The 25635-nt window shown below is 37.7% G+C and overlaps 2 protein-coding genes across 3 annotated transcripts; one reads left to right on the top strand and one right to left on the bottom strand.

Moving 5' to 3' along the window:
- Positions 1 to 1911: 1911 nt before the first annotated feature.
- Positions 1912 to 24953, top strand: LOC129580455 (uncharacterized). The gene is made up of 20 exons (XM_055470900.1): positions 1912 to 3974; positions 4061 to 4243; positions 4322 to 4411; positions 4488 to 4687; positions 4787 to 5161; positions 5261 to 5397; positions 5458 to 6022; positions 9381 to 9397; positions 9564 to 9903; positions 11568 to 11711; positions 11854 to 11937; positions 12042 to 12114; positions 20555 to 20680; positions 20834 to 20990; positions 21632 to 23628; positions 23757 to 23943; positions 24056 to 24206; positions 24277 to 24396; positions 24583 to 24735; positions 24833 to 24953. Exons 1-20 carry the CDS (start codon positions 2760 to 2762, stop codon positions 24864 to 24866), a joined length of 6348 nt encoding a protein of 2115 aa, XP_055326875.1. The 5' UTR covers positions 1912 to 2759; the 3' UTR covers positions 24867 to 24953.
- Positions 12195 to 15919, bottom strand: LOC129578121 (vacuolar protein sorting-associated protein 53 homolog). 2 transcript variants are annotated; one of them, XM_055466299.1, is made up of 8 exons: positions 15493 to 15919; positions 14920 to 15423; positions 14608 to 14815; positions 13945 to 14530; positions 13705 to 13877; positions 13297 to 13634; positions 12917 to 13224; positions 12195 to 12842 (listed from the first exon to the last, which is right to left on the bottom strand). In XM_055466299.1, exons 1-8 carry the CDS (start codon positions 15610 to 15612, stop codon positions 12341 to 12343), a joined length of 2739 nt encoding a protein of 912 aa, XP_055322274.1. In that variant the 5' UTR covers positions 15613 to 15919; the 3' UTR covers positions 12195 to 12340. The 2 variants fall into 2 exon arrangements, with proteins under 2 accessions (XP_055322274.1, XP_055322358.1); XM_055466383.1 differs by having other exon boundaries at positions 13297 to 13631; positions 15493 to 15912.
- Positions 24954 to 25635: the final 682 nt, after the last annotated feature.

The raw sequence follows: 25635 nt of genomic DNA, 5'->3' as shown, positions 1-25635 counted from the left end.
AATGGCAAGCGAAAACATGAAATAGCTGGCGTTCGATATTTCAAAGCTCGTATCGTATCAGCATCGGGGCCGAATCACGTTCAGTTGCTATGTTTTACATATCGATTGAATAGACTAAACAAGCATTTTTGTCGTTTGTTTTTTCTTTTCCTCTCTTCGGGATGAACGAATCGAGATGCACTTTGCGCGCTACGCATTCTTTTCTCTCTCATACGTTGGCTCGTTGAAATTTTTTGTCGATCAAGGGCGGACGAAACAAAAATATTTTCGAGTTTGCGTCCATAAAAAATATTTGGGCCGGTATTTTGTATATCAAAATAACAAATGTATCTGTCTGCTAAAAACAAGGTATTCGGGAAATTCCGGCTGACAGAGCCGAAAAATTTGTTTTGCAAAAAGTTTGAAGAAATTTTACGCTCTTGTAGAATATATAGAGTGAACGAGCAGTAAATTTTATGAAATTGTCACAATCGAATGGTATGAAGATTTTCAGCAACCATGTAAAAGTCTTCACGTTTGTTTCGCTATCAGCACGTTGACAAGAACAAGTATAAGGATTTCATATTGAATAAAACAAAGAAAAACGTGATCAACTTTACACGTTTTTTGCATTGACCTTTTCTACAATGTTGTTGCGCGATGCAGAGACTAACGCGCAAAACTAGCGTAGATACCAACAAAAGACAGCAGTGCAGTAAAGCGAGTTGAAGTGGAATGATTTCAACATTTTGACCGGTAATGCATGTAATGGAAAGGGGCATAAATGTTGGAGACCCGAGCATATAGGCAAGTATATCGCATTGTCCTTCAAACCAACAGGGGTTTGAATTAGGCATCAGGGCATAGTATAAACCGTTCTTCCAGCCGATGCATTTAGACGCTCATTTTTCCAAAGAAAATCCATTATCTTATGGCTACTGATATCGAAATTCGAGCAGTTATAAGGATTTCATATGAAAATGTTCGGCTATGCAACCAATCATAAAATTGATCTCGGATATTTTTTCTAGCTATGGTTGCACACTACTACTGTTGACACCAAAACTGAATATAACTGGATTTTAGTCGAAAAGTGAGACAAAACCGAGACCGCCCGAAATCGAATTGAGTGTTGCGAGTGTTGAGCTAGGGCATTTGGAAAGCGCTTTTAGTGTCGGTTCTGTCTGATGAAATCTATGTGGCATGATATAAATATATGTTTCGAACAGTCAGCGTTATTTTAAAGTACATAAGCTCCAAAATTATTCTCTATGTAGTATGTCGCTGTCGATATACATAGGTGCACTTGTTTTGTTTGCTTGTGTGGGTGAATGTGAGCGTAGTATCTTTCAAAACAATCGAAATGAGACGAGAAAAAAAAACTGAAAATATAATTTATAAATAATGCATATGGTGGTAGCCTCTTGAGAACACCCATACCATGAAAAACAGCAGAAGAAGAAAGAAAAAAAAGAGATCCAAACGGAAAATTGTGTTCAGATCGCCCGCCAAATCATTTTGGTACACAGAGAAGAATAAGTATCAAGAGCAAAGACGATGTAGACAGCAGCGGGAACCAAAGCTGCTGTATCGTACGCGCTCATCAACTGCATGAACAAGAAAACTCGTGTATATAGTGAAATTAAAAAAAAAGTACACAAAAAACAACAACAATCATGCACTACCTAATAAGCGTGCACACACACAAGCATGCGGACACGCAAGTCCGCAATACCATGGCCCACACACACACACACACATAAACCTTATATACTGAGCTCCATTCGCAATAACGTTTCATTGCTATGTATTTATATATAAAAGTCGTGTATATACACTAAATTATGGACTGTGTGTGTTAGAAAAAAAAGGTACCGAACAACAGCGATGTATGTAGCTGAGCCAAGCACGTCATTTATCGAGGCCTCGACGGAGACTTTGTACTTTTTTAGAGTAACACATATCAATAGTCTTATACGACTGTTCGTTCACCATGCACACACATCAGTCGTATTTTATCTGAGTGTGAGGAAAGATCCCGACTTTGAAAAATCATCATCACCAACGCCAAGCAAGAATGAACTATAGGAGAAATTTCTCTCGCTTCTAAATGCAACTTTCAATACACGACAAATGGCTGAATAAGAAAAATTCGCTTTTTTAACCTGCAAGACTTGAATTTTTTTTTAAGTTTCATACACAAATCGCAGAAGCGTAAACAGCATTTTGTTTCGCGTAAACACTTCGCAGTAGGCTAAGTGATCGTATGTCTTTGTTCAATCCGCACCGATACATTTACAAAATGAAAACGAACAATTTATGACTGAAAACAAAACTAAAGTGAGAAAAGTTCCAAATTACAAGTCAATGTATGTGCTAATTAAATTGTTTTTGAATGAAAAGTCACAGATTTTGAAGGAAAATACCGCAACAATATCTTGACAACAAATATACAATTTGGATAAAAGTGTGTGTTTCGGACAATATGTTTCGAATGGAAATTTGAAATGAAAAAAGTCATAATTTAAAGCGGACAATAACAAAAAAACACCCCAAAACCCAATTCGTATTAGTGAAACAGTTTGGCAGTTTGTTGAATCGATTCGTCGGCGGCGACAGTGACAGCGGCTTCATTCTTGTTTGCTCATTTTGAAACGTGACTTTATGGAATGTGCCGATTCTCTTTCTCTTTCTCCCATAACCAATTTTTCAAAGTGAAAGAGTGCATAAATTGAGCATTATTTGTTTCTTTTCGTTCCGTCCAAACTGAATTTGATGAAATGTCATCGCAAATTGATATACCCTCATATTTGCGACAATTGTCAAGCTACGACACCACGCTAAACTTAACCATGTCTTCGCAGAGTAAAGTCAAAGAAGAACGGCACGATGATGCCGAAATTCGTGAAATGGCGGAAAAAATGCGCGAAGCACATAAGATACAATCAGCCAAAAATGCCGCTACACAACAACAGCAACTGGCAAATCGAATTCAAAACAATGCGGCTACACTGCCCGGTGGCCAAGCAAATATGATGAACTATGTGATGCGAAAAAATAATGCAATGCCATCGTCAACGATACTGAGCAATGCAAACGGAGTGTCACAACTGCAATCGGCTGACAAGCTGAAGCAAACCAATGATTCGGAGAATGGCGAGAAAAAACCCTGTGATGAAGAGAGTCAACGCGGTCATTTTGGCTGGGCGACATTCGGAAAGATACACATTCCATACATTTTGCGACAAGGTGAAAAATACTGTGCGGTTCGAATGGTTGAAAATAAACTGTTAAACAAGTATCTCAGCCATTTGCATCAGGATATTTACAGTTGCACGTGTGTTCGAAGCTACTATATTACGGAAGCCGAAAGTCGTCTATTCAACGAAATCAATCACAAACACTGTGACTCACAGTTTGGCCGTGAAATGTTCACGTTAAAGGATTTGGTGGTGCGTTTGAGCGATGCAAATAAATTCTTTCAATTTTTGGACGTTTGTTATAAGAAATTGTTAATGGGCAGCAGTGGACCATCGGACAAATGTGGTTTCATTCGAATTAACAAAGAATCAGTTGTCCCATACACGGTGCGAGACACCCAACAATTCGTACCATTATTCTATTTTGAAGGTGAAACCGACAATTTGAAACTGAAAGCCGACTACTTATCGGGATGGGATTTATCGTATTTGAAATTCTGTTGTAAAGTGCAAGGCATTCGAAATGAATTGTTCGCCAGTGATTCCGTGGCAGTGATTAGTTTAACTGATATTAAAAGCTACTTTCCCGTTGGCACCGAATTCGAAGATTATTGGCCAAGCAAAGTGGTGGAGAATCAATTGCTAATCGGCTCATCGACAACTAAACCAAATGGCAGCTCAGTGCAATGGACTCGTCAGCCAAGCCAACCTCCCCCAAAAGTACCAAACCCACAAATTCAGAAAATGAACGAGGCTCGCAAAGCCAACGCTTACGCGAATCGACTTGCACAACAGGTAATTAACTATCCATTGGGATATTTTCCACTTATATACAATTGTAATGTTGAAGATTGAACTGACGCGTGGTTTCCCATTTTTAGCAACAAGCAGCCCAACGTGCAGCACAACAACAGCAACAGCAGCAACAGCAGCAACTACAACAACAGCAACAACAACAACAACAACAGCAGCAGCAGCAGCAGCAGCAGCAACAACAACAACAATTACAACAGTCACTAACAGCCTCATCGTCGAATCAGAACTTAGCAGCAGCAGCTGTTCAGGTAAGCCTTTGATTCCCATAAACTCCATTCAATGATGACGAATCCTTACTAAATATTGATTCTCTTCACTTTGAGCAGCTGTGGCAGCAAAACATAGGTGGAATGAATAATGTGATGTCTCAAATGTCCCAATTGTCACAATCGGATTTTACTCGACTAATGGCACAGGTTGGTATTGAGTGAAAAAAAAAAACAATTGTGCCGTCCGTATGTATCATTAATGAGAACTTCTATAATCTTTTAGCATCAGTTACAGGCACAGGTACAAGCTCAAGCCCAACAACGTAGCACCTATTCACAACGATCCTCACAAATGCAAAACCAAATGACAAGCCGACAAGGATATGGAAACTATGCATCAAACGCACTAAATCTTGGCTCAATGAATCTCCCACAAATGCAATCACCGCCACCGTTGGTCAGATCATCACAAAATTCCGCCGCGTAAGTGTATTTTCATCATTTGTTTAAACGAAAAAAATCCCGTTATTTTAACGAAAAAACCGACCATAATTTAAATTTTCTGTATTTCCGTTCCATTAGATCAAGCTCGGCTGATTATCGTCGACAACAACAGATTCTGCAGCAGCAACAACAAGCACAAAGACAAATGTCGAGCATGATGCATCAGCGTCCGGCCCATTCACAACCACATCAATCTCTGGGCTCTTATGATGGCTCCGGCCGATATAAGGTTATTCAAGACGTTCAACCCATGGGCCATGCGCTGCCGTTTAAAAAGTCACAATGCACAATTCAAACGAATACGGTGCCGTGTGTTAACATGAATCCGTACGAATATAATGAAATGCTCATATCGGTTGTTGACTTCAACGAACTTCTTTTCCCGAACTTAAGCTTTGAAATGTGCATTGAGCGCTTGTCAGTATTGAAGATTCAGCAATACCTTGGAAACCGGTAAGCGAAAAAAAATCAGAATATAGGACGATACATATTCTTAAGAAATCGTAAAACCATGGCTAAAAATTCGTTATATTTTCATTCATTCTTTAACAGTGATCAAGTGCAACTAATGGGCATAAATCCGAAGGTACCGTTTGTGCGGGTGCGCGATATTATTCAACACTATCCGCAATTGAGTTACATGGCTCAAGCCCAAGATCAACCGCAAGCAAAGCGATCGCGTATAAGCTAGGAGATGAGTTGGGGGATAATGTCTTATCCCCCAAAAGAAACTGAACACGATACAACAGCAGCTGCAGCAGCTGCAGCAGCAACAGCAACAGCAATCACAACAAATTTACAACACAAGCAACCGAAATCTCAATCGCTCTCATCATCCACTGTGTCCTCGTCGACGCCGATCAATGAAGCGATTGCCAGAAATCTAACATCAACTATGGACTTAACCTACTCACATGAATATGGAAGTAGCAGCAATAGCACCAGCAACAGCACCAGTACTAAGCCGAATAGCGGCGGCTCAACCGATAGGCCAACAAGTCGCTACTATCCAATCAGTAAACATGAAATGTTACCAAATAGCTACACACCCGGTCACATTGTATCAGATTCAGTTTCGCCCCGTTCAACTACCACCTCTCTGGCTGATCCACACCATCCAAACTCATTCTATCAGCACCATTCACTAGAGTTACCATCACCGTCATCTTCAACATCATCGCAAACATCTAAAACAAATCTTTCGCTATTTGGCTCATACTCACCGAGCCCATTCCCATTATTACCAAATTTATCATTCGATTCGCCTACTATATTTCCACCAACACCGCCTCCTTCGGCCTGGAATCCATTTTGGTAAGGACATGCCGGCGAAACGCCATGACTCTTTGCTTTTACTTGATAGGGCCGAAAGATTGCTGTTTGTTATTTTTTTCTCTCTATATATTGTTGGAAATAACTCACTCATTTAATGAATTTAAACGGATATTAAAATTTTATGTACATAAAACACTGTAAATAAGTGAGAAACAAAAACATACGCTATTTTAAGTTGAAATAAAAATAAAAATTAAATCAAAACTACATAATTCGATGAAAATGAAAAAAAGGAGAAAAAAAAACTAGGAATATGTCTCAAAGATCAAACACTGATACTGTATAAGCCAAACAAAAAATAAATTATGCAAAAGTCGAAAAGCTCTTTGAATGCTATCAAAAACCGCAAAAAGTTACTATTCATTAGAACTACCATTCGATGTATTTAATTCATAAATTAGACATCTATCATTAAACAATCTATATTGATGGAACAGAACACTCTCATTGCTTAATCCTTATGAAAGAATTGATATTTTAATTTATGTTATGTACTGAATAACGGATTAATGTTTAACTATCTGAGAAGCAAAAAAAAGAAAACAATAAATCGATACAAAACACAACATTGATGGTAGAATCACTGTATGAATTAATACATGCACTATTTTAGCTACGCGGCCATTGAATATTACGTTGCAATGTGATGTTGTGTAGAAAAAATGTATTACGAATTTAGCTCAACGAACGCAATTCTTTCTACTAGTTATGAAGTTCATCATTCATCAAGCAATTAGGATCAAAAGTGGAAAACAGAGAAGAAAAAAACAAAATGTTTAGTCAATGTCGAAAGTATTAAAATTGAACGGAGAGAATTCGAAAAGAATGGAAAACAAAAGTGAAAAATTAAAATCGTTTAGGCTCTATATTTATTGAAAGAAATTTCGGTTTTCGTTTTTCTAAGACAAAATATTAGTTAATGTGGTAAAAATAAACATGAATTTCTATTTCAAACTACAACTTATGCGAATGTTGTTTGTTTTTAATTCAAGCAATATATGGTAGCATCTCTGTGTTTTCAGTGCGTCATGAGAAAGTGCAGTGGCGCTTATAAACCTCTCATTCATTCAGATTTCTTACAATGGTATGCATAATAATGATAACAACGCACAAACATTTTTTTATTCTTGAAATGTTGTTATAGCTCCGCTGACAATTTCACATGCTATCTCTTTCCGTTCTTTCTACACCGAGAATCATATACACACACCAATACGATACGAATGTTTCGCAATGTCGTTTGATGTCGTTAACCGAATCAAATCCATAAACGTACAAACCAATTGGAATTGCATCTTCCAAATCATCTAACCGAATTAAGCGGAGCGCCAGTAGCACGATTGCGGTTCATGAAATTAAAAAAGATTAGTGTGTTGCAACCCTTTCGCAATTGCAATATCAAATTATAAGACCCATGGAATAGACGAGAAAATCGGATTAAGTAATGAAGTCACTATCCGCACACAGTCAGAAATGATAATCAACAGTCGTTGCAATAAAATCGTAAATAATAGCCAGCTACTGCGAAAAGGACATGAAATGGGATGGTGTGTTATACTATATGTTATGCGGTGAATTAAGCAACAAACCGACCGCAACGACAGATAAGAAGGTGCATTACATTTGCCGGATAGAGCTGGATCGTGATAAAACTGAAACAAACAGAAAAAAATTAGTATTAAAAAAACCCTTCTCGAAACGGGAATAATGACATCGTCAGCAGCTCATATATTCCGTTGGCTATGATGTGAAGATATGCGCGCGTATGGGTAAAAACAAAAGGACTTAGTGTGTACGGTGTAGTCATTCTGATCGATATGATGTGGAATGAATGCGTGCGGCGCATGCTTCTTCCTTCGAAGCGCTCGCCGTTACACACACAAACACAATAAACGGTTCGAAATGAGCGAACGAACGAGCGAGCGAGAGGAAGTCGATGATTTTGTGTTTGCATTTTTCTTTCCATTCTTCTCGTCGGAGTGAAAAATCCATTGGTTATTTCGATGACTGTGCATGCAAAACGACAATGTATATAAAGCTAGAAAAGAGAAAGAAAGAGATAGACAGGGAGAGATTGAGAGAAAGATGTGTAAAACACTTTGAAAAAGAGTCGAGAAGAGTGCTTTTCAGTAACGCTTTCAACGATGAGGTTGGAAAAATGCTATCGGTAAAACGGAGCGGCTGGTACCAAATAGCAAGAACTTTGTTATGCATGAGCTCTCTCGCAATCTCTCCGCGGTTTCAATTGTGTGCGCTTTGTGTGTGTCTGTGTGTTCGTCGATCCAACACACAGTGTTGAAGTTAAGCGAGAGGGAGTGTAAGTGCGTAAAAAACACATATCGCACATTTTTTCTTTCCTTCTGAAGCATATTTTCTACCACATGAAATGAGTGTAGCTTTGCTCTCAGAGTGGCAGCAGGCAGGCAAGCAAGCACAAGCAATAAGAAAAAAAAGCATCCAAATCCGATTGACATCGAACACAGAGGTGGTGTTTTTTGTTGTTGTTGTTGTTTTTGCCTTCATCATTTTTCTCTTTCTCACACTCGGAATACTATAGTTGTGTAAACAATTTGGCCATAGTCGTCATTTAGTTCTCGATGGTTTTTGCACCAGCACATTATGACTTTGTCCGTTTCCTACATACGTTTATCAATTTTTATCAACTCACCAAACCCACTTTGTTGCAATTACACACACAAACGGCGTAAAAAGTGTTAAAGTGTTCTCTAATTTCGTGTGGTGAAGTATCTTTTTTTTTATTTCGGTGCCGTGAAGAACTTTTTTTTTTAAATTGCACGAAAAGCGAGCGGAAAACAGACGGTAAAAATTGGCACTACAGTGTGGTCACAACTAACAGTAGCGGAGAAAAAAAGAAGAACTTGAGATAGGGAGAAGAAAAGCAGTGTGTAATAGTTGTAGAGAGTTCATTCGTGTGCAATTGCCAATTGATTCGGTCATTGGCCACACAGTGCCGAGTAGCGAGAGCACAAGGTGAAATTTTAACTTCGAAAAAAAAACTTTGCATTACACTTCTCAGACAAACTCAGTCGTTTACAGATCGAATCAAGCATTCGAAAAAAAAAACATAGAAAACAAATAGAGTGAAAAAGAGAGAGAAAGAGACAGAGACATGGTATGCATTAAATATACTTAACCTTTGCCAGTCGAAAGTGGTGTACCTACGATTGAAGGCGCAGAGAAAGACGTACAGAAGAAGTACGAGCCAAAACGAAAATATAATTAAAACAAATACTCAACGCGCACACAATATGTGAAACGAAACGCAATTCCGTAGATTTCATTTGAATCAAACTTCTCGTGATGCCAAAATCAAAAGTTCAGCATACATACAATGTAACAAACGTACACACATCGGGCGGAAGAAATTCGGGAATGGGTGGTTCGTTATCAGTGTTGCAGCTTTGCCAAGCGAAGTGCTAAACCAATCGTAGTTAGTTGAATAAATTTTGTGCGAATTTAATTAAATTTAATCGATTAATCTCAATTCTTCGATTGTAAGTGGTTGAGCTGTCGAAAGAGAGAGAAGAGAATAATAACACAGTGTCAATTAAAATGGAGCGAGTGTGGCGAAAAGTGAACCAGGGACTATCCAACACAACATCAACTTTGCTGAAGCAATCGCGTAACAACAATAATCGAAACAGCAATAGTAATTATAATTTTGGTGACGCAGCAGCAGCAGCAGCAGCAGCCACTGCCAATCTTCGACATTCAGCATCGATTCACATTGAAGAGGGCCCGGTCTACGCAAATGTGCCACAATACAATCGTGGCTGGGGCTACATCGACACATCGAAATGCCGTAAACGACGGCGAAAAATCAAAACACGACGAAACAGGTAAACTTAAAATATTTATGTCCATTCCTTCTTTTTTCTTGAAAGAAAAAAAAAATGTACAAAAGAATCACTTCGACTTTGTTGTTGTACCCCGTGAAAAATATAGTAGGTATATGTATTCAAATTGAGCTCGGTCATTGTATGAAGGTGCATTTTGTAAGCGACGATGCGGCAAATCTATACAATTGTATAATCGTAATATTTTCCACTTCGATGGTGAAGTGTTATGGTTTCCGTGTGAATGCCACTTTGACCAGCTTCTATTCTTTTCGCCTATGCTCCCTTCGTGTCTAATTTTTTTCTTTCTTTCTCTGTGTTTATTTTGCACTAGAAAAACTTCATTGACCGAAAGTTTAACTCGTTAGCTAACTAACCACGGTCTTCACTTACTAACTGTTATTGTTTTTGTGTCTGCTAGTGTGCTCGTGCTTAATTGTACGTGCCTGTATTTGATTTATGTGATGCGCCCTAACTCCAGTGTGAATATGTGTTATACGGCAACAAAAGTTATGACTCATTTTTCGGTACTATAGCGTCACTCTAAACGCGCATTGTTGACATAACACAAAACTCGATTGAACATTAAATAAGGGCTTTTGACGCCATCATCCATCGCCAATTTAGTCAATTTCATTTGTCGAAATTGAATGAGAAAATGAGAATGTGAAAAGGAAGCCAATACAAACATTGACTTGTTTTGTACATGCACTTTTTGCCATTCTTATTCTTCATCATTCAATCAAGTTAGCTTCATTCCCAGCCATTTCCTAGTTGACATGCCTTGCTTTCTCCCAATCATTCTTGACATAATTGGATCGGACATGTCTCTGCAATCTTCTGTAGTTTCTTGCTCGTTTTACATTTTTTTGTGGTGTATTCACGAAGCCCGTGGTTGTTTAAAGCCAACAGTGTGCTGTCTGCCACTGTCAACTGCATATTTCCATATAATCGTTGTGCATTTTTTTCTCGTATTGTACAGCAGGCAATGATAGAAAAAATTTAGGTCTTTTAAAAGTCATTGCGGTCGCAGTATCTTCCCTGAGCTCACTTTATCTTACATGGGGTCAAGTGCTTTTATTCTTTTGCTTGTTGTTTGCTCTATGCTCTCTCTCTCTCTTATTTTCATACCGAACAACAACAAAAATCACAAAAAATAACGCAGTAATCAATAAACGAAAAAGTTCCGCATCAGAGAGAGAGGGGGGGGGGAGAGATTTATCAAAAAATCGATCAGCAAACTTTATTTTTATTCCCAGAATTGTTGCTTTATTTCCTGGAATTTTTTCGAGTATTTACCTTTGACTGACATAGTAAATATATGCGCTATCGATTTTTTCCCATTTTCGACCAGTTTAGCCGTGAGCTCAAATTTTCCGACGCATTCCGGTTTTGTACAGAATGTGACTGGATGAAGCCAAAATTCATAGTATTTTTTTGTGAATAAATTTTCAGTTCAAAGAACAGACAAAAAGTTTTCCGATGCAGTGGGCTGGTTGCTTCTCTTTGATCAAAGTTATTTTAGTATCTAGAATATTCATATTGTAATTTGTCACTGGTGTTGTTGTTTCAAGTTTTGTTCACAGCCTTTCTAACTCAACGTTGATTGCGACATTTTATTATTTTTCTTGTTTGCATCTTCTTTACCATCAAAATAACGCATATAGCTCTAAAGAGAAACACTCCAAAAACAAGAACGCTGACAAAACAAAGGGGGCGTCAAAGGAAACTTCGCTGCGTGAGCGAGCCGTTGCCAAACTGAAAATTTTAAATTTCAACATCAACTGGGATGTTCATATGAAGCCATGCGGGTATGCTATATTTTTTTCAATTTGCTACTTTGTTTGCTACTTTCTTCAGTCTTTCATTGTATGCCACCAGCGACCAGCGGAAAGTTTTTAATCAACTTTTTCCATTCATGCATTTTATTTTGAACATTTTTATTGTTCGTAGATCACGTGTCAATACAAACATTTTAACGAGACGATTGTGCCGTAATAGATCTTGCGATGACAACGAATTATACCGATCTAATAGGTATGTGTTCACTATTTACTTTCATGAATTTTTTTTTTTTGGTTTTTTTTCTACAATTTCCTTCTATTTCTATTTTTCTCCTCTTCATTCATTTAATCGCATAGTTTTAAATTTGAGCGATTTCGCCGTGACGATACCGATGCGGCGATTGTGTCTGTTAATACATTACCGAAACAAGTGAGTAAACAAAGTGCATTTTTTTATATATATTCATACCGCCCTGAAAGTGTATTGAAATTTGCAACAAAACGAGGTTGTTTTGGCTTGAATGGTTTTTATTTTTATTTTCCCATATATTTTATTCATGATACGAGCACTAAATGTGTTAAAGGGGCACGGAAATCCACAAAAAAACATGATTTTAGTACTATACGTTCGCATGATGAATTATTCATATCGATTTTTACGGCAAACGTTTTTTGATCAAATTTTCAAGTTTTCGAATTCGACCCTTGTCAGCTGAAGCAGTCAGCGATGATGTCACGTTGCTGGCCGTTTGTTTGATGGTTGACGCAATCGAATTCTCGCTGGAGGATGATTTTATTGCATTCGTCAAAGGTGTGTTTGCTTCAATGGAATCGCTATCATTTTCAAATGGATTTGTTGATTGTTGTACTGTGTCTTTTGGAGCCATTCGCTTATACAGTTCGAGTAAATACGTGGAATCAGATCGTTTTAGTCCTTTCATATCCATTATTTTATTGAATTCGGTTTGAGAACTTTCCGGCAATAGTTTTAGGTAATGTTCAATGAATGCTTGAGCAGGTGTTGTCGGTTGCATCACAATTTTGATAATCATTTCGGCTTTTGTCATTCCTTTGACCACCACTTTTGAGTAACTTGGCGGTGCTTTGCGCTTCACCTGCGATCCAATTGATGGCAAATCGAGTAGAATTGTTTTCAAACTATGCGCAAAACAAAAAAAAAAAATCATGAAAAAACTAAAAAAAATTCATGAAAATAATTAGTGAACACATACCTATGCGTATCGAGCAAAAGTTGCTCACAACCAAGGATACTATTGTTATTGGCCACACCAGACGATGCATTTGCGCTAGCCGAATCTGAATTCGATGCCGACGAACTATTCATCAGACGGCATTTGTATAATGCATTTATGTAGCGGGGAATGAACGAATTGACGAATTTATGACAAAATTGTGTATAATATTTTCGAGACGCTGATAAATTATCGCGAATGATTGGAATGGTTGTATGGAAATTTGATAGAATTGAATTGACGAAGGGACTTTGATCGCCAACATTTTGAATGTTATACCAAGTAGTCTAGAATTGGATGAAATCAAGTTTTTGGGTAGAATAAACAAAGAGAGAACATATTTATAAAAAAAAATGTACCTTATTCATAACAATGAGCGCTGCTTCGCAGCCACATTCAATGTCTTGCACCATAAGGTGGATACAGTTTGAAATACAGCGATGGAATATGTCTTTTTCATCGGATAAATCAATTTTATCGGTATAGGCCTCATCACTTTTCTCTTTTAGCTTGGCTTCCAGTTGATCGACTGTTTCCACACAATATTCCGCCGTTGTCAAGATACAACACAAACGAACGATTTCATCTCGAGAATAGCGCGGTTGATCACCTTCTTTTAGGAAGTTTTGAATCACATTACCAGCTGCCGTCGACAGGTTTTGGAAGTCTTTTGTTAGCATCGACATACTTGTGCCTACTAATTTTTGTATTTATCATTAGTGCTTATTAACGAACAAAAAAATAAGGTAAAATTCATTCATACTCACCCAAAGAAGTTGCCTGTGCAGATGCTTTCGGCATTTTTTGTTCCAAGATTTTGCTAGCGTATTCGCGAAGATATTTCTTGAAAATTTGTGTCAATAGATACATCGGCCGCTCAGTGCTCAATTGAGTGCATTGCACCAAGCATTTCTTATAGAAAACGAACAAATCGGCGCAACTGTAATCGATAAATATTATTTCAAATAGTTTCCATAGTATGAATGAACGTTCTTAAGCGAACCAACCTCGGAAAAACGGTTGAATTGTTGGTGATTGGATCGAATTCCGCCTTCGTCTTGCTATTTTCCAATACAAATCTTTCGATGAGTTCGGCCAAATTACGGTCAATGCTATCGGTGTAAATATCCAAGAATGCTTCGAAGCATACACCAATCAAACCGATAAATGGCGAATTTCCGATTTGACTTGCGTCTGTATCGACTGGATTTGCATGTTTATCGTCGATTGTAACGATTTTCGGAGCTCGAGCCTTTTTTGTGATGTTCATCGATGCCAACACAAGACCATTAAATCGTTTTGCTAGCAGCAATTCAAACTGTTGTGTTTTTGAGATAGCGAATAGCAACAATTTCACATCGATTTCAGTGCGACGTTTTTGCATCAGTGCCGCAAGGCTATCTCGAGTTATTATGCAGAATTGTATTGTCATTCGTTCAGATACTTCCCAGTCGACAGGAAACACTTTTCCGAGACGATTTTCAAAGTCAAGCAAGTGACGCTTCAGCCATGCATAGCGTTTATCGATTTTTGCAATCCAAGCCATATCATCACTCTCATGGAATAATTGCTCGTATTCTTGCAATTGAAGCGCTATTGTTCAACGAAACGGAGACATTTCAGTACAATACCACAATACCATGAATCAAGTGAAACTATGAAAAACTTACAGATAAACCATTTTAAAAGGTCGCCTTTCACTTTCTGATCTTCAAGAACTGAGACGACCGAACAAGCATCGGCCAATTGTGATAAAGACAATTTATCTCCAGACGGATGCGACGACGAACCAATTGAATTCATCAATGTATTGTGAAAGTCGGCTGTGATTTGAGTGGCAAGCTTCTCCTGGATTTGCTTTACTTTCACCGATAGATCCTGTTTTAGCATAATGAATTTCAGTTACCCATTTTCATTTTTTATTTTCTTTGAAGTTCAATGACCTCATTTTATTTCTAAACAAAAAAAAACCGGAGTTTTACCTTAATTTTCGGAATTTCGGTGTACTGTTGAAAATGTTTATTCACTTCGATGATTGCTTGCAATGGATTGAGCAGTTCACCGTACTGACGGTTTTCCGCCAATTTTGAGAGATTTTCAATGCCACCAACCAAAATGTGCAAGTGATTTAACGTTGTTATCGCGGTCGTTAGATTCTTCTTTGCCCAGTCCAACTGTTTAATGTCGCGCGTAATTTCTTTGACCATGTCTTCGGTTTTCTCGGCTCTCGTTTTAATTTCAATAATTTGTTCAAACAAATGGCCTATGACTTTTTGAGCTTCAGACAATGCACAACGCCCATCTTGTGCGGTAGTTGTTTGGCTACGGACGACCGAGCGAATATTTTCATCGATTTGTTGGCATTCGTTTTCCATTTTGGCGAGAACATCATCGATTGTCGACAACGACTGTTCTGTGGGAAAAAGCTGATTAATGTAATCAGCGGCGTTGAAATCCGGGTTTTCAATCGAGTCTGACCGGATAATCTGTGAATTAGGGTGAAACAAAGACACATAAATAAAATGAAGAATAAGTGTCAGTCATTGTTGTTTTACCTGGTCAATGGCCTTTTGAATATCATCATTTTGAAAGATTTTATTCATTTTGCTGTTACTGCTGTCGATACTTTGTGTATCACTTTTCATTTCCAGTATGTCCATTGTATTTTCGGTCATTTTAATTAAACGTATTGCAAATTCACTTCTTTTTTTTTCATTCAACCACACCCGACCAATATGTTATCATACACTATTCCACAACAGCCACCAAAAACTTGTCAAACCATACACAAATATCCGAAAAATGTTTGAAAATTCGTCCAATTTACATGTTACATGCCAAATCTGCTTACAAAACATTCACTGACACATTTCGCTTGGAAATTGGCGAGACTGAATTTTCTTCGATTTCTACAGAGAAATTACATTCATTTTATTCCAGATGATGATAGCACCAACAAATGTCAAACTTGACTTGACGTTTGAAAGCTTCAGAAAAGAAGAAGAAGAAGTAATGGCTGAATTCAAATCGCAAGCGGTGTTTTTGTTTCAGTTATTCCATGTTTGTATTTTTTTTTTATTCAAAATAATTTGAGTTTTGATAAAGAATTGGGACCTTAAGTACAAAAGCTAATATAATTAAAAGTACTGAAAATGGAAATTATTCCATTTTTTCAGTTTTTTTTTTCAACTTAATGGAATCCGCTGAGTTGGGAATTCAGCACATTTTTAAACTCGTTGTTCAACGTTGCACTTAATTTTTTTTTCTTCGTCGTAAAACTAAACGAGTTTATTGATTAGAGGACGGTTAAATTGTGTATGTGTAATGAATTTTCTGCGTTCTAATTAGATTTGCTAATGAAACTCTGGCTAAAATGTATGTTCTCATTTAACGGAATTCAGAAATCTTGGGCATCGAATGTGCGCATGTCTTAGAAATTTCCAGTCAGTGAAACTCCAGTTGTTGTTATTCGCTCAGCACAGCTCGTTACTCTCTCGCTCTCCCTCGGCACCTGTGCCTGTTCCATTCATAACACATAGTGGCATTGTGTTTCTGCCACATTTACTCTCTTTCTCTCACATTTTCATTCTGTGCACGCGTCGACTAACTGAAAAGCGGATGCAAAGGTTTATCCGCGTTTCGTTCGCTCTTTCTCTCGTTCGATATCGGTCTGGCTTTCGCCACAGCTATGCGAGAACGCAAACAATGAATTTTGGTTGAAGTGCTCATATAAAAAAATCGTAGCCAAAGTTCTCAGTTGTAATTCGATTGTATAACGAAGCGGAATAAGAATCGAAGTTCGCGTCACAATTTGCTTTTTCGGCCGCACTGAAAAACAACAAACATAAATCAATACATTGTAAACATATCAAAAACAGTAACTGTTTATCCTTTACTCAGCAACAGCAACAACAAAAGTGTGTGAAAATTTAAATGTTTTGCACGACGAAATGATAAAACAGAAGTCGAGCAAACATTGACCGACAATAACAGTTATAAAGTCAATAATTTTCAGTAACCGTGTGCAATAGAGAACCATTGTTATAGTGATATATTTATTTATTGAAATTTGTTAGAAGCCGTTTGTATCAAATATACCCCATACAGAGTGATTCGACACTTTTTTTTTTCGTGCAATATTGAATCGAAAGATATTTATTACGTTGCGAGTAGTGTACGATGCTCAACGAAAGGCAATTTTCACGCATTTCAAAGAGCCATCCCAACTAAATGAAACATCGTCAGAGAGTGAGAGAGTGAGAGCAAACGTAGGGATACATCAGAGACGGAATAAGAATAGAATAAAACGTGCAGAAGGTATAATAAATACAGCAACCTGCTCTTTTGTTAAAAGTAAATGGTGGTGGGAAACGAACAATAGCGGAACCATAGTTACGGCTCAAGCTCAAAAGTGCTAGTCGTTATGTGAAATGATTGTTTCGTAAAGAGGCAAAGCAGCGAATATAGAATACGAGGGAAAAAAACACAAAAACAAGTGCGACAGAGTCAAACAGGACTACATCAATATAGACTCGCATACACATCTATGAAAATAATCATAACCGAAAAGCAGATTTTTGCGTACGGAACACAGCATCGCATAAACATCGCTTCACTGAGAGTGGGCATCATTTAGTGGTGAAGTGTTTTGGTAAGAGAGATGACAGTGTGTGCCTTTTAGCCACCGAATTATCAACTTTTCCATAGGCATAAATAAATAAAAGATTGAAATAAATTCACGCATATTGCGTAGTTCGTATGGTTTGGAGTACGCAGCCACGAGTTGTGGTCCTATCGCGTATGGATAGAATATACGAGAGACTCTGATGAGTGATGATGGTGTTGTTGTTTTTGTTGTTGCTATTATTGGGATCACCGTACAGCGAATGACTCATTCACCCATCTGGTTTCAACAGCTCGATGCGGTTTAGCTATGCACTGTACAAGCCAGTGTAAATGTGTTGGCGTGCGGCGCTGCTGCTGTATTTATTCACTGCTACGACCCTCACACATGGATTTATGGACGAGCGTGTGTGTGTGTGTGTGTGTATGTGTGTCCGTGCTTATTTCTTGCGCGCACTCTAATCAAAAATGCTTATTTATGGCGAGTGGAGGGTTGTTTCGATCTCATCTCCCGTACCAACGATTGATGGTTTTGTGATGTCTGCATTTTATACTTTTTCATTTTACACTGAAATTCAAAGCGCACCACACTCGCACACGCTCTCCCATATCCCATCGCACGCAATCAACATTAATTTTTGAGCACATTTGGTGCGTTCCATTGCCTTAATGCATGCCCCAGCACTGTTACTTTTCTCTTTGTTACTGCTACTGCTGCTGTTGTGGTTGTCGTTTTTTCTCTGTTTCTCTTTTTTCTCTTCATTCGCCATTTGGCGAAAAATTGCCATAAACATGGGCATTCAAGAGGCATATATACATAAAGAGCGCTTAAGCGACTAAATACATTTGCCAACTATCCACATTTTACATGATGGAATTGCAGCATTTGACGGTGAACCCAACAGGGGGTGTTATGTTGAATGTCGATGATATATATTGACTTGTATGTGTGTATCTGTGTTTTTACTTTTTTCTTCAAGCGACAATGTCTATCGGACCGTAACCAAATCGTTTAACGGAATTACCATGAAAATAGATAGAAAAAAGTAAAAAGCTTTTTATTACGATCTTTTATTCCCTGCTTATGTGATTCCCAGAAAATCCTGTTGATGAAAAAAATATTTCGCTTTCGGCACTGCTTTTTTTGCTCTATCTCTCTTTCTTCATTTCCATTTTCTCGCTTTTCTGCCTGTGTGACGATTTGAAATTTACGTAAACACCAATCCAATGCTTGTTGTGCGCTGGAATTTTCCGACCATGAACCATTTGAATATTTATTGTTCCCTATTGTTTTTTGAATGTTTTTATCTTCTTCTAAGAACCTTTTCTTTATATCTACCATTCACACTTCTTATTATGCATATTACTTGGTTTTTGCGTTCGGAAATGACGTAAGGTAATTAGAAAAGCTTGAAATTGATGCGTTTACAAAAGAAAAAAACGGAACGAAAACACTCATTAGCCGATATTCGAATGCTTAATAGCCCTAATAGCTAATGATAGAAATTAAAATAGAATTTCATTACGAAATCCAGTTAGAAGCAGTCAGTGGAAAAATTCATCGAAAGCACGCAATTTGATAAGAAGAACGGTACGAGAATGCGCGCAAATGCTTGTACGTTGTGTTGATTCCTTTTTTTCTATTTTGCTTGCCTGCTTGAGTTATGTGTGTACAACATACATACAAAATGGAAAATGTAGACAGCTCGGCATTTGCGACGATGGTGATGACTCATCGCCGGAGTGAATCACAACCGTTTTCAATAACATACACCATGCGATGCGATACGTTACGATACAAGACCCACTCAATCCTTTCCAATGCGATGGAAATTACTTGAAATAAAAAAAAACTAGCAAGCTGAAACAAGAACAAGATATATTACACACATGCGAATATTTTATTTGAAATACGGGTCAAAAAGTCAACAAGGTTTTCCTTTCGTTTCGTTTCGGTGTGTATTCGACCGGTTGTTTTTCGTTCTCTATTGAATTTATTAAATTGAATTTGGTGTTGCAGGCTTGAAATATAAATTCGATTCCATTTTCCGTGCAACCAACCGCCCGCCCAATCGCTTAGAAACGTGTGAATTATTATTAGATATGATAAAATTCATGGCTTTCATTGCAGGGAGTGGAAATACAAAGCCAACACTTCGTCTCTTTTTTTGTTGGCTTGATAAAATTGATTTTCCTGCAATGTCACAAAACTTTTACAAGGTTTTATTTCTCGAATCAAGTGCCAACGAAGAGAGATGATGCCAATAAATTTCCATCCATGAACAAAGTTGTTTGCAACTTTTTTTTTCTCATTTTTACTTGCGTCCATCTAATTTATGGTCACGACTTTACGGCATATTCTTTAGATTATTGATAATAATAAACATTTCCACACTGAAAATTATTCAACAAGAACTGAAATTGCAATTTTTATGAGTTCAAAAGTGGATTCTCTTTTCGTTTGGAAAATAAATCGGTCTCGAATTTTCCCCATAAACACACATTTTTTCGTTGGATCAATAAATAAAGGAAAGATTGATGCGAACATATTTTTCAAAAGAATAGCATCGCGTGTTTGGATTTGACAGCGAATAGGGCAGAATGTGTGTGTTTTTAGGCGAATAGATAGAATGTGGAAGAGTACCAAAATTGGTTTAATGTGCTGAAGTCATCAAAAACAGGTATATAACCGTGACTCAGGTGTGAAATACAACTGGCACACCTCTGACGATGATCTTAATCGAAATACGCTGTAGAATTGCAACAATATTTCAATCGACTCACCCGTAGACCTAATCTATTTCGTAAACAATTTTTGCTACTCCCCATGTTACCAACACAATATTAGCTTTGAAAATTGTTTGTTTGTTTTGTTTTCTTCTTCTTTTTTTTGTAAATCCAATGACCATAAATGTATACAACAATATATTTGAATACCATTATAAATAATGTAAGCCTCACCCTAATTATCATATTATTGTAAATTATTTACAGGTTAATATATGTGACGATTACAGTTTACCCGTAGACTTTGTTAAAAAACGTCCATCCAGCTTAGAACAATGTCGTGATGTAAAATTTGCTGATGATTTTCCATCTCCAATCATATTTAATGAACAAGTACGCTCACACTTAATTGCTAAATTCACCACTAGCTTGATATGTCGAACTTTGTAACTTTTACAACACACTCACTCTCTCTATCGATCACTCTGTCGTTCGAAATGAAAATGGAAATGACAATCACATATTCTGCCCACATTTCATTTGCAGGTTTTACCAACCGCAAGTCTAAAAGAGACACGGCCCCTATTGACCGCATCAACATCAACAGCACCCAAAGTTTTACTCAATTATTGCGAGCCAAAGGATAGTAAAAAGCCGAAACACAAAAAAACATCTTCAGTAAAATCAATAAAATACTTGTCAGGTGAGTTACTTCACACAATTAAAACGGCAGGCATAACATTAAATTCGATGGGAACTGCACGCAATGTAAGGTTATGGAAAAAAGAACACATCAGCCTTTTGGGATGGTGTAATTCAAAAGTATTGTTATTTTTCAGGCAGAAATAATACATATTTTTGCATAAAATTTCCATACGAGCGACTTTTATTGCAACCACCGTAATTTCCATATCAATATATTCATTCCCCATTTTTATATTGGAATAAGCACGATCGGTTACGAAAAAAAAAAACCAATACCATAATTGACGGCCTGAGAAGAAGAACCTTTCCTACAAAACCTGTGCGCAGAACACAAACACAGAAATTTTTAAGTCAAAAGGCGAACAGCAAATTTGCGAGCACAAAAACCTAATATATTTACAGCGAGCGCAAATAGTAGTATAACAAGCCTACTAGCATGCAAACTCCGTATAAGTAGGCCTGTTATGCTTTTGCGCTCGTTGTAAATATATTAGGTTTTTGCGCTCGCAAATTTGCTGTTCGCCCTTTGACTAAAAAATTTCTGTGTTTGTGTTCTCCGCACAGGTTTTGTAGGAAAGGTTTTTCTTCTCAGGCCGTCAATTATTATATTCGAAATATATATATATATTTTGTTTTCAGATTCATCGCTGCCAAACTCAACCGACGAAGAATATAATCGTGCCGAATCGAAATATGACTCATCGGAAAGTTTAGCTGATAGTTATTTAAATAACGAGCCCGAATACGCGAATCAAGAACGCCATCGACCACCACAATATATACCGAATCCTGGCTCGAATTCGAATACAAATACTATAAATAGTAAATCTCCTTATTATTATTCGGATTTATTGCCAGGAGGCAATAAAAATACAACGCAATCCCAAACGCAACGTTCGTTAAAGACAAGTACAATTGTAAGCAGCACATCGACCGCACCAACAAAATTCAAGAGCTTTTTGGACGACCCACCATCACCGGAAGTACTATCACCTCCGGTGCACAAACGGCGCAACGGAAATTACCAAAGAAGACATTCGATAAATGATCGTGATACATTTTCATCGACAACATCAGACGATTCAAATTGTACGGAATGTCGAAAACGTCGCGAACTACGCCATTTGCCACCGTCACAAGATGAATCGTTTTGTGTGAGCGCCACCGAATACGACGAACGAGAAGAAGAAGTCCCATCGCCAGCGCCAAACGAATTTCCATGCGATTCGCGCGAATACATCGAAGCTGACAGCCAAGACGTTACCGAAGACGAAATGGCACCACATCGATTGTTAGGACATGCGGCCTGCATTTGCTCAACCGAGCCAAATGATGACAGTTCACAATATCGCTCAAAGAGCATTTTCTACGTTCACCAACAAGGTGAAGACCAGTGTGCTGACTGCACGATAAACAATGTCAATGAAAGGAGCTATTCATGCGAATCAGATTTAATATCGTCCGGCAAACGACGCGTTCAAGTTTATGAAACGGCATTTGACAGTACTGTGCCGCTTAGTGGATCGGATGAACATTGCGAAATTGAAGAGCGTATCCGGAATATTATGCTAATGGATCCGCAATTTGTTCGATCAAACGAACAATCGAATGAGGATAAGACAAGCCATCAATTCAACTGTGATTACCATAAGAATAGAAAAGTAAGTGAAAATAGGAGTGTTGGGACGACATCGTGTAATTCACCGTCTTCCAAGAATTTGGCAGCCACAGCAGCTGGACGTTATCCATCACATTCGCCGCCATCGACGGCACCAATGCCAGTTAAATTCCCCGATAAACACGAGCAACGCCTCTATCGAGACAGTAATCAGAGTGCTCCGAATTTACCACAGTCAAATGCGACGCCACATCACTGCAGAGACGATCAAAATGAACGCCAAAAATTATCGAAGAAATCGATGCAGAAAAAAAAATGTTCACATGCACCCGAACGTGGGAAACAAGTGCGGAAAAGCAAACGGCGACAGAAAATCGCAGCTGGACCACAGAAATTTTCATCAACTGAGAGTCTATCGTCGAGTGAGGGAAGCATTGAATCCATACATTCAAGTGCAAGCGACGGAAATCGCAGTTCAATTAGTTCCGGCTCACGACACTCGGCTTCGTTGAGCTCACATTCAAGTGATTCAGGTGCACGTGTACGTTATCCTCTTCGAACCCCAGTCATTGTGCATGCAAATATGAATATTCTGAGTCCGATATCTGATAAATCGATACAAGAATCATCCGAAATGTTTGCAGCCGGTGCCAGTCGCAAGAATTTACAGTTATTCAATGATAATGGGCCATCAAGTGTGTCAGCCAAAGAGCTGAACAAACAAACCAGTGTCGATATGATGCTATTGGAAAATCAAAAATCCAATAAACGGCGATACTTACAAAATCGCGCTTCATTGTTGCTAAAGGATGAAATACAAGGCAGCGACAGTGGAATATCGTTGCAATCGCGAGATGATACAAAGATTAAGGGTTTAGCTCTACCGAACCTGAACGGTGGCCAACCAAAGCAAGAATCACAAGCATCCAATAACTCAGGGTTAAGTTTACCGGAAGACTTTGCCAATCTACCATTCGACATGCCAAAGCTCAGACGGAACCTGTTGCTCTCAGAACAAGTATGTTTTAATATCACAATTTTAATATCGTTCTTGTATTTAAAATACAATTAATTATTATTTTAAATCTAATGAATTTTGAGCTGTGGACTGTTAATGGGTTGCAATTTTCTTTTCCACTGAAACAGAAACAAAGTACCTCAGGCAGCGCAACATCTGTAGATTTAGGCGATCTTCCATTTGATATGCCAAAGTTGAATCGACGTTTACGAGCTCAATCAGGATTATCGAATGATACAGCGCCCAATACACTTGATCCAAACAACATGTCACATGCATCGTCAAGTTTATCGATGCGCGATGAAAATCGACTTGGTGTGTTAATTGTGGATTTAATCCCTTCTAAATAGACTTAATCAGTCAACAAAGCTGATGCAAACAAATATGAACGGAATAATGCAAGCCAATTCTCATTTTATCTAAACAGGCTCTGGACGAAAGAATCTTTCGTTGCAATTCAATCGAACGTCATTGATGAAAAATGATGGAATGCCGAATGAACGCGGGCTACATTTGAATTTATTTAGTGCCAAAACTAATATTGATATTGACACATCGATTTTGCTGGATCGACAAGGGTATGAATTAAAAACGAGTTTTTTTTTTCATTGAAAAGTATGGTTTTTCATTGATTTCGTTTTGATGCAGTTGGTATCATGGCGCATTAACACGCATCGAAGCTGAAAGTACTCTGCGACCACTGATGGAAGGCAGCTTCCTAGTTCGTAATTGTGAATCAGCCAGAAATGATTTCTCATTATCGTTGAAGTAAGTATTTTTGACAACAAAACACTCTCAATTCAAATAAAGTAAATATTTATGGTTAAAAATTCATTCCATTTCTTGAAATTTGGCCAATATGGCAGCATGTTCTAAGCTCTCAGCTAAATACTGAATAACAAATGATGAATAAATAAATTATGTCAATTTCCTGCTTATTCCCCACTTCAAAAGGAGCGCCAAAGGATTCATGCATATGCGAATACAGCAAAATGACAACGGAAAATATATCCTAGGTGAATTCAGTCAGCCATTCGATTCAGTTCCTGATATAATCAAGCATTTTTGCTTGAACCGCTTACCAGTACGTGGAGCGGAGCATATGTGGTGAGTCCCATTCAATATATGTACTTACCGCTTACCGTTTACCGTGAAAGGAAAATAAAAACATTCTAAATTTTTTTATTCCATTTCTTATTTACAGCTTGATAGAGCCAGTTATGGCGCAATTACTTTAAGCAAATTGTGAACGCTAAACAAATTGCTTTCCAGTTTAGATATCTCCAAGCGCATAAAATGCACAGCAGATGCTCGTCTAAAATAAATGAAGAGAAAAACAACAACAACAAAATCAATCTAGTCGTAATACCAAGTGACAGCACCAAACTCAAGCATTAATGAAATTAAAAGAAAAGAAAAAAATCACGCAAAATGCTTGGAAAAGTAATTTTGACTGATTCAAGCGCATAAATGCCGTGTCCAATCACAATGCATTAACGCTAAGCATACTTTCATCACGCTCTCTCCCTATATGTATTGTGTAATATTTTCACCGTTCTATTTATCTGATGGTATAAAATTAATGTATTTATGAAATATAATATACTATGACGTATGCGAGAACATGCTCTCACCCATTTATACAACAATGTAATGAACAATTTATTTTACAAAAAAATTCAAGTGGCAAATTCATTGAAATTTACGTTGCTAACCAATTTACCAGGTTTCCTGGTACACGTCGGCAACACACACATACACATCTATCTCAGAGTGGTATATGCTTTGGTGGCCATATTTTAAAGTTTGAAACATGAGAATATATGATGAGCGCTCCGAAAGTTATATGCTTGGCAGAAGACATGTTCTAGTTTATTCGATTAACACGTATTTCGAGAGCTGAGAAAACATGAGAAGGAGACGAAAGAAATGAAAAATTGTTTAGTGTGAAATTGTGACATGCAAATGCATATATACAAATCAGCGAGCCAACCGAAGACAAAAATT

Source organism: Sitodiplosis mosellana, unplaced genomic scaffold (assembly GCF_009176505.1).
Source record: "Sitodiplosis mosellana isolate CC-2019 unplaced genomic scaffold, AAFC_SMos_1.0 Smas_scaffold_1, whole genome shotgun sequence".
NCBI lineage: Eukaryota > Metazoa > Arthropoda > Insecta > Diptera > Cecidomyiidae > Sitodiplosis > Sitodiplosis mosellana.
The sequence above is the reverse complement of the archived record's forward strand: the minus strand, read 5'-3'. Positions and strand labels throughout refer to the sequence as shown.

Bases quoted from the DNA above. Each gene is read 5' to 3' on its own strand.
- LOC129580455 (XM_055470900.1), top strand. From the start codon at position 2,760: ATGTCATCGCAAATTGATATACCCTCATATTTGCGACAATTGTCAAGC. The intron at 11,938-12,041 runs GTATGTGTTCAC...TTAATCGCATAG, and splicing joins GAATTATACCGATCTAATAG to TTTTAAATTTGAGCGATTTC. The intron at 12,115-20,554 runs GTGAGTAAACAA...AATTATTTACAG, and splicing joins TTAATACATTACCGAAACAA to GTTAATATATGTGACGATTA.
- LOC129578121 (XM_055466299.1), bottom strand. From the start codon at position 15,612: ATGACCGAAAATACAATGGACATACTGGAAATGAAAAGTGATACACAA. The intron at 13,635-13,704 runs GTGAGTATGAAT...TACAAAAATTAG, and splicing joins TGCACAGGCAACTTCTTTGG to TAGGCACAAGTATGTCGATG. The intron at 12,843-12,916 runs GTATGTGTTCAC...TTTTGCGCATAG, and splicing joins CTTTTGCTCGATACGCATAG to TTTGAAAACAATTCTACTCG.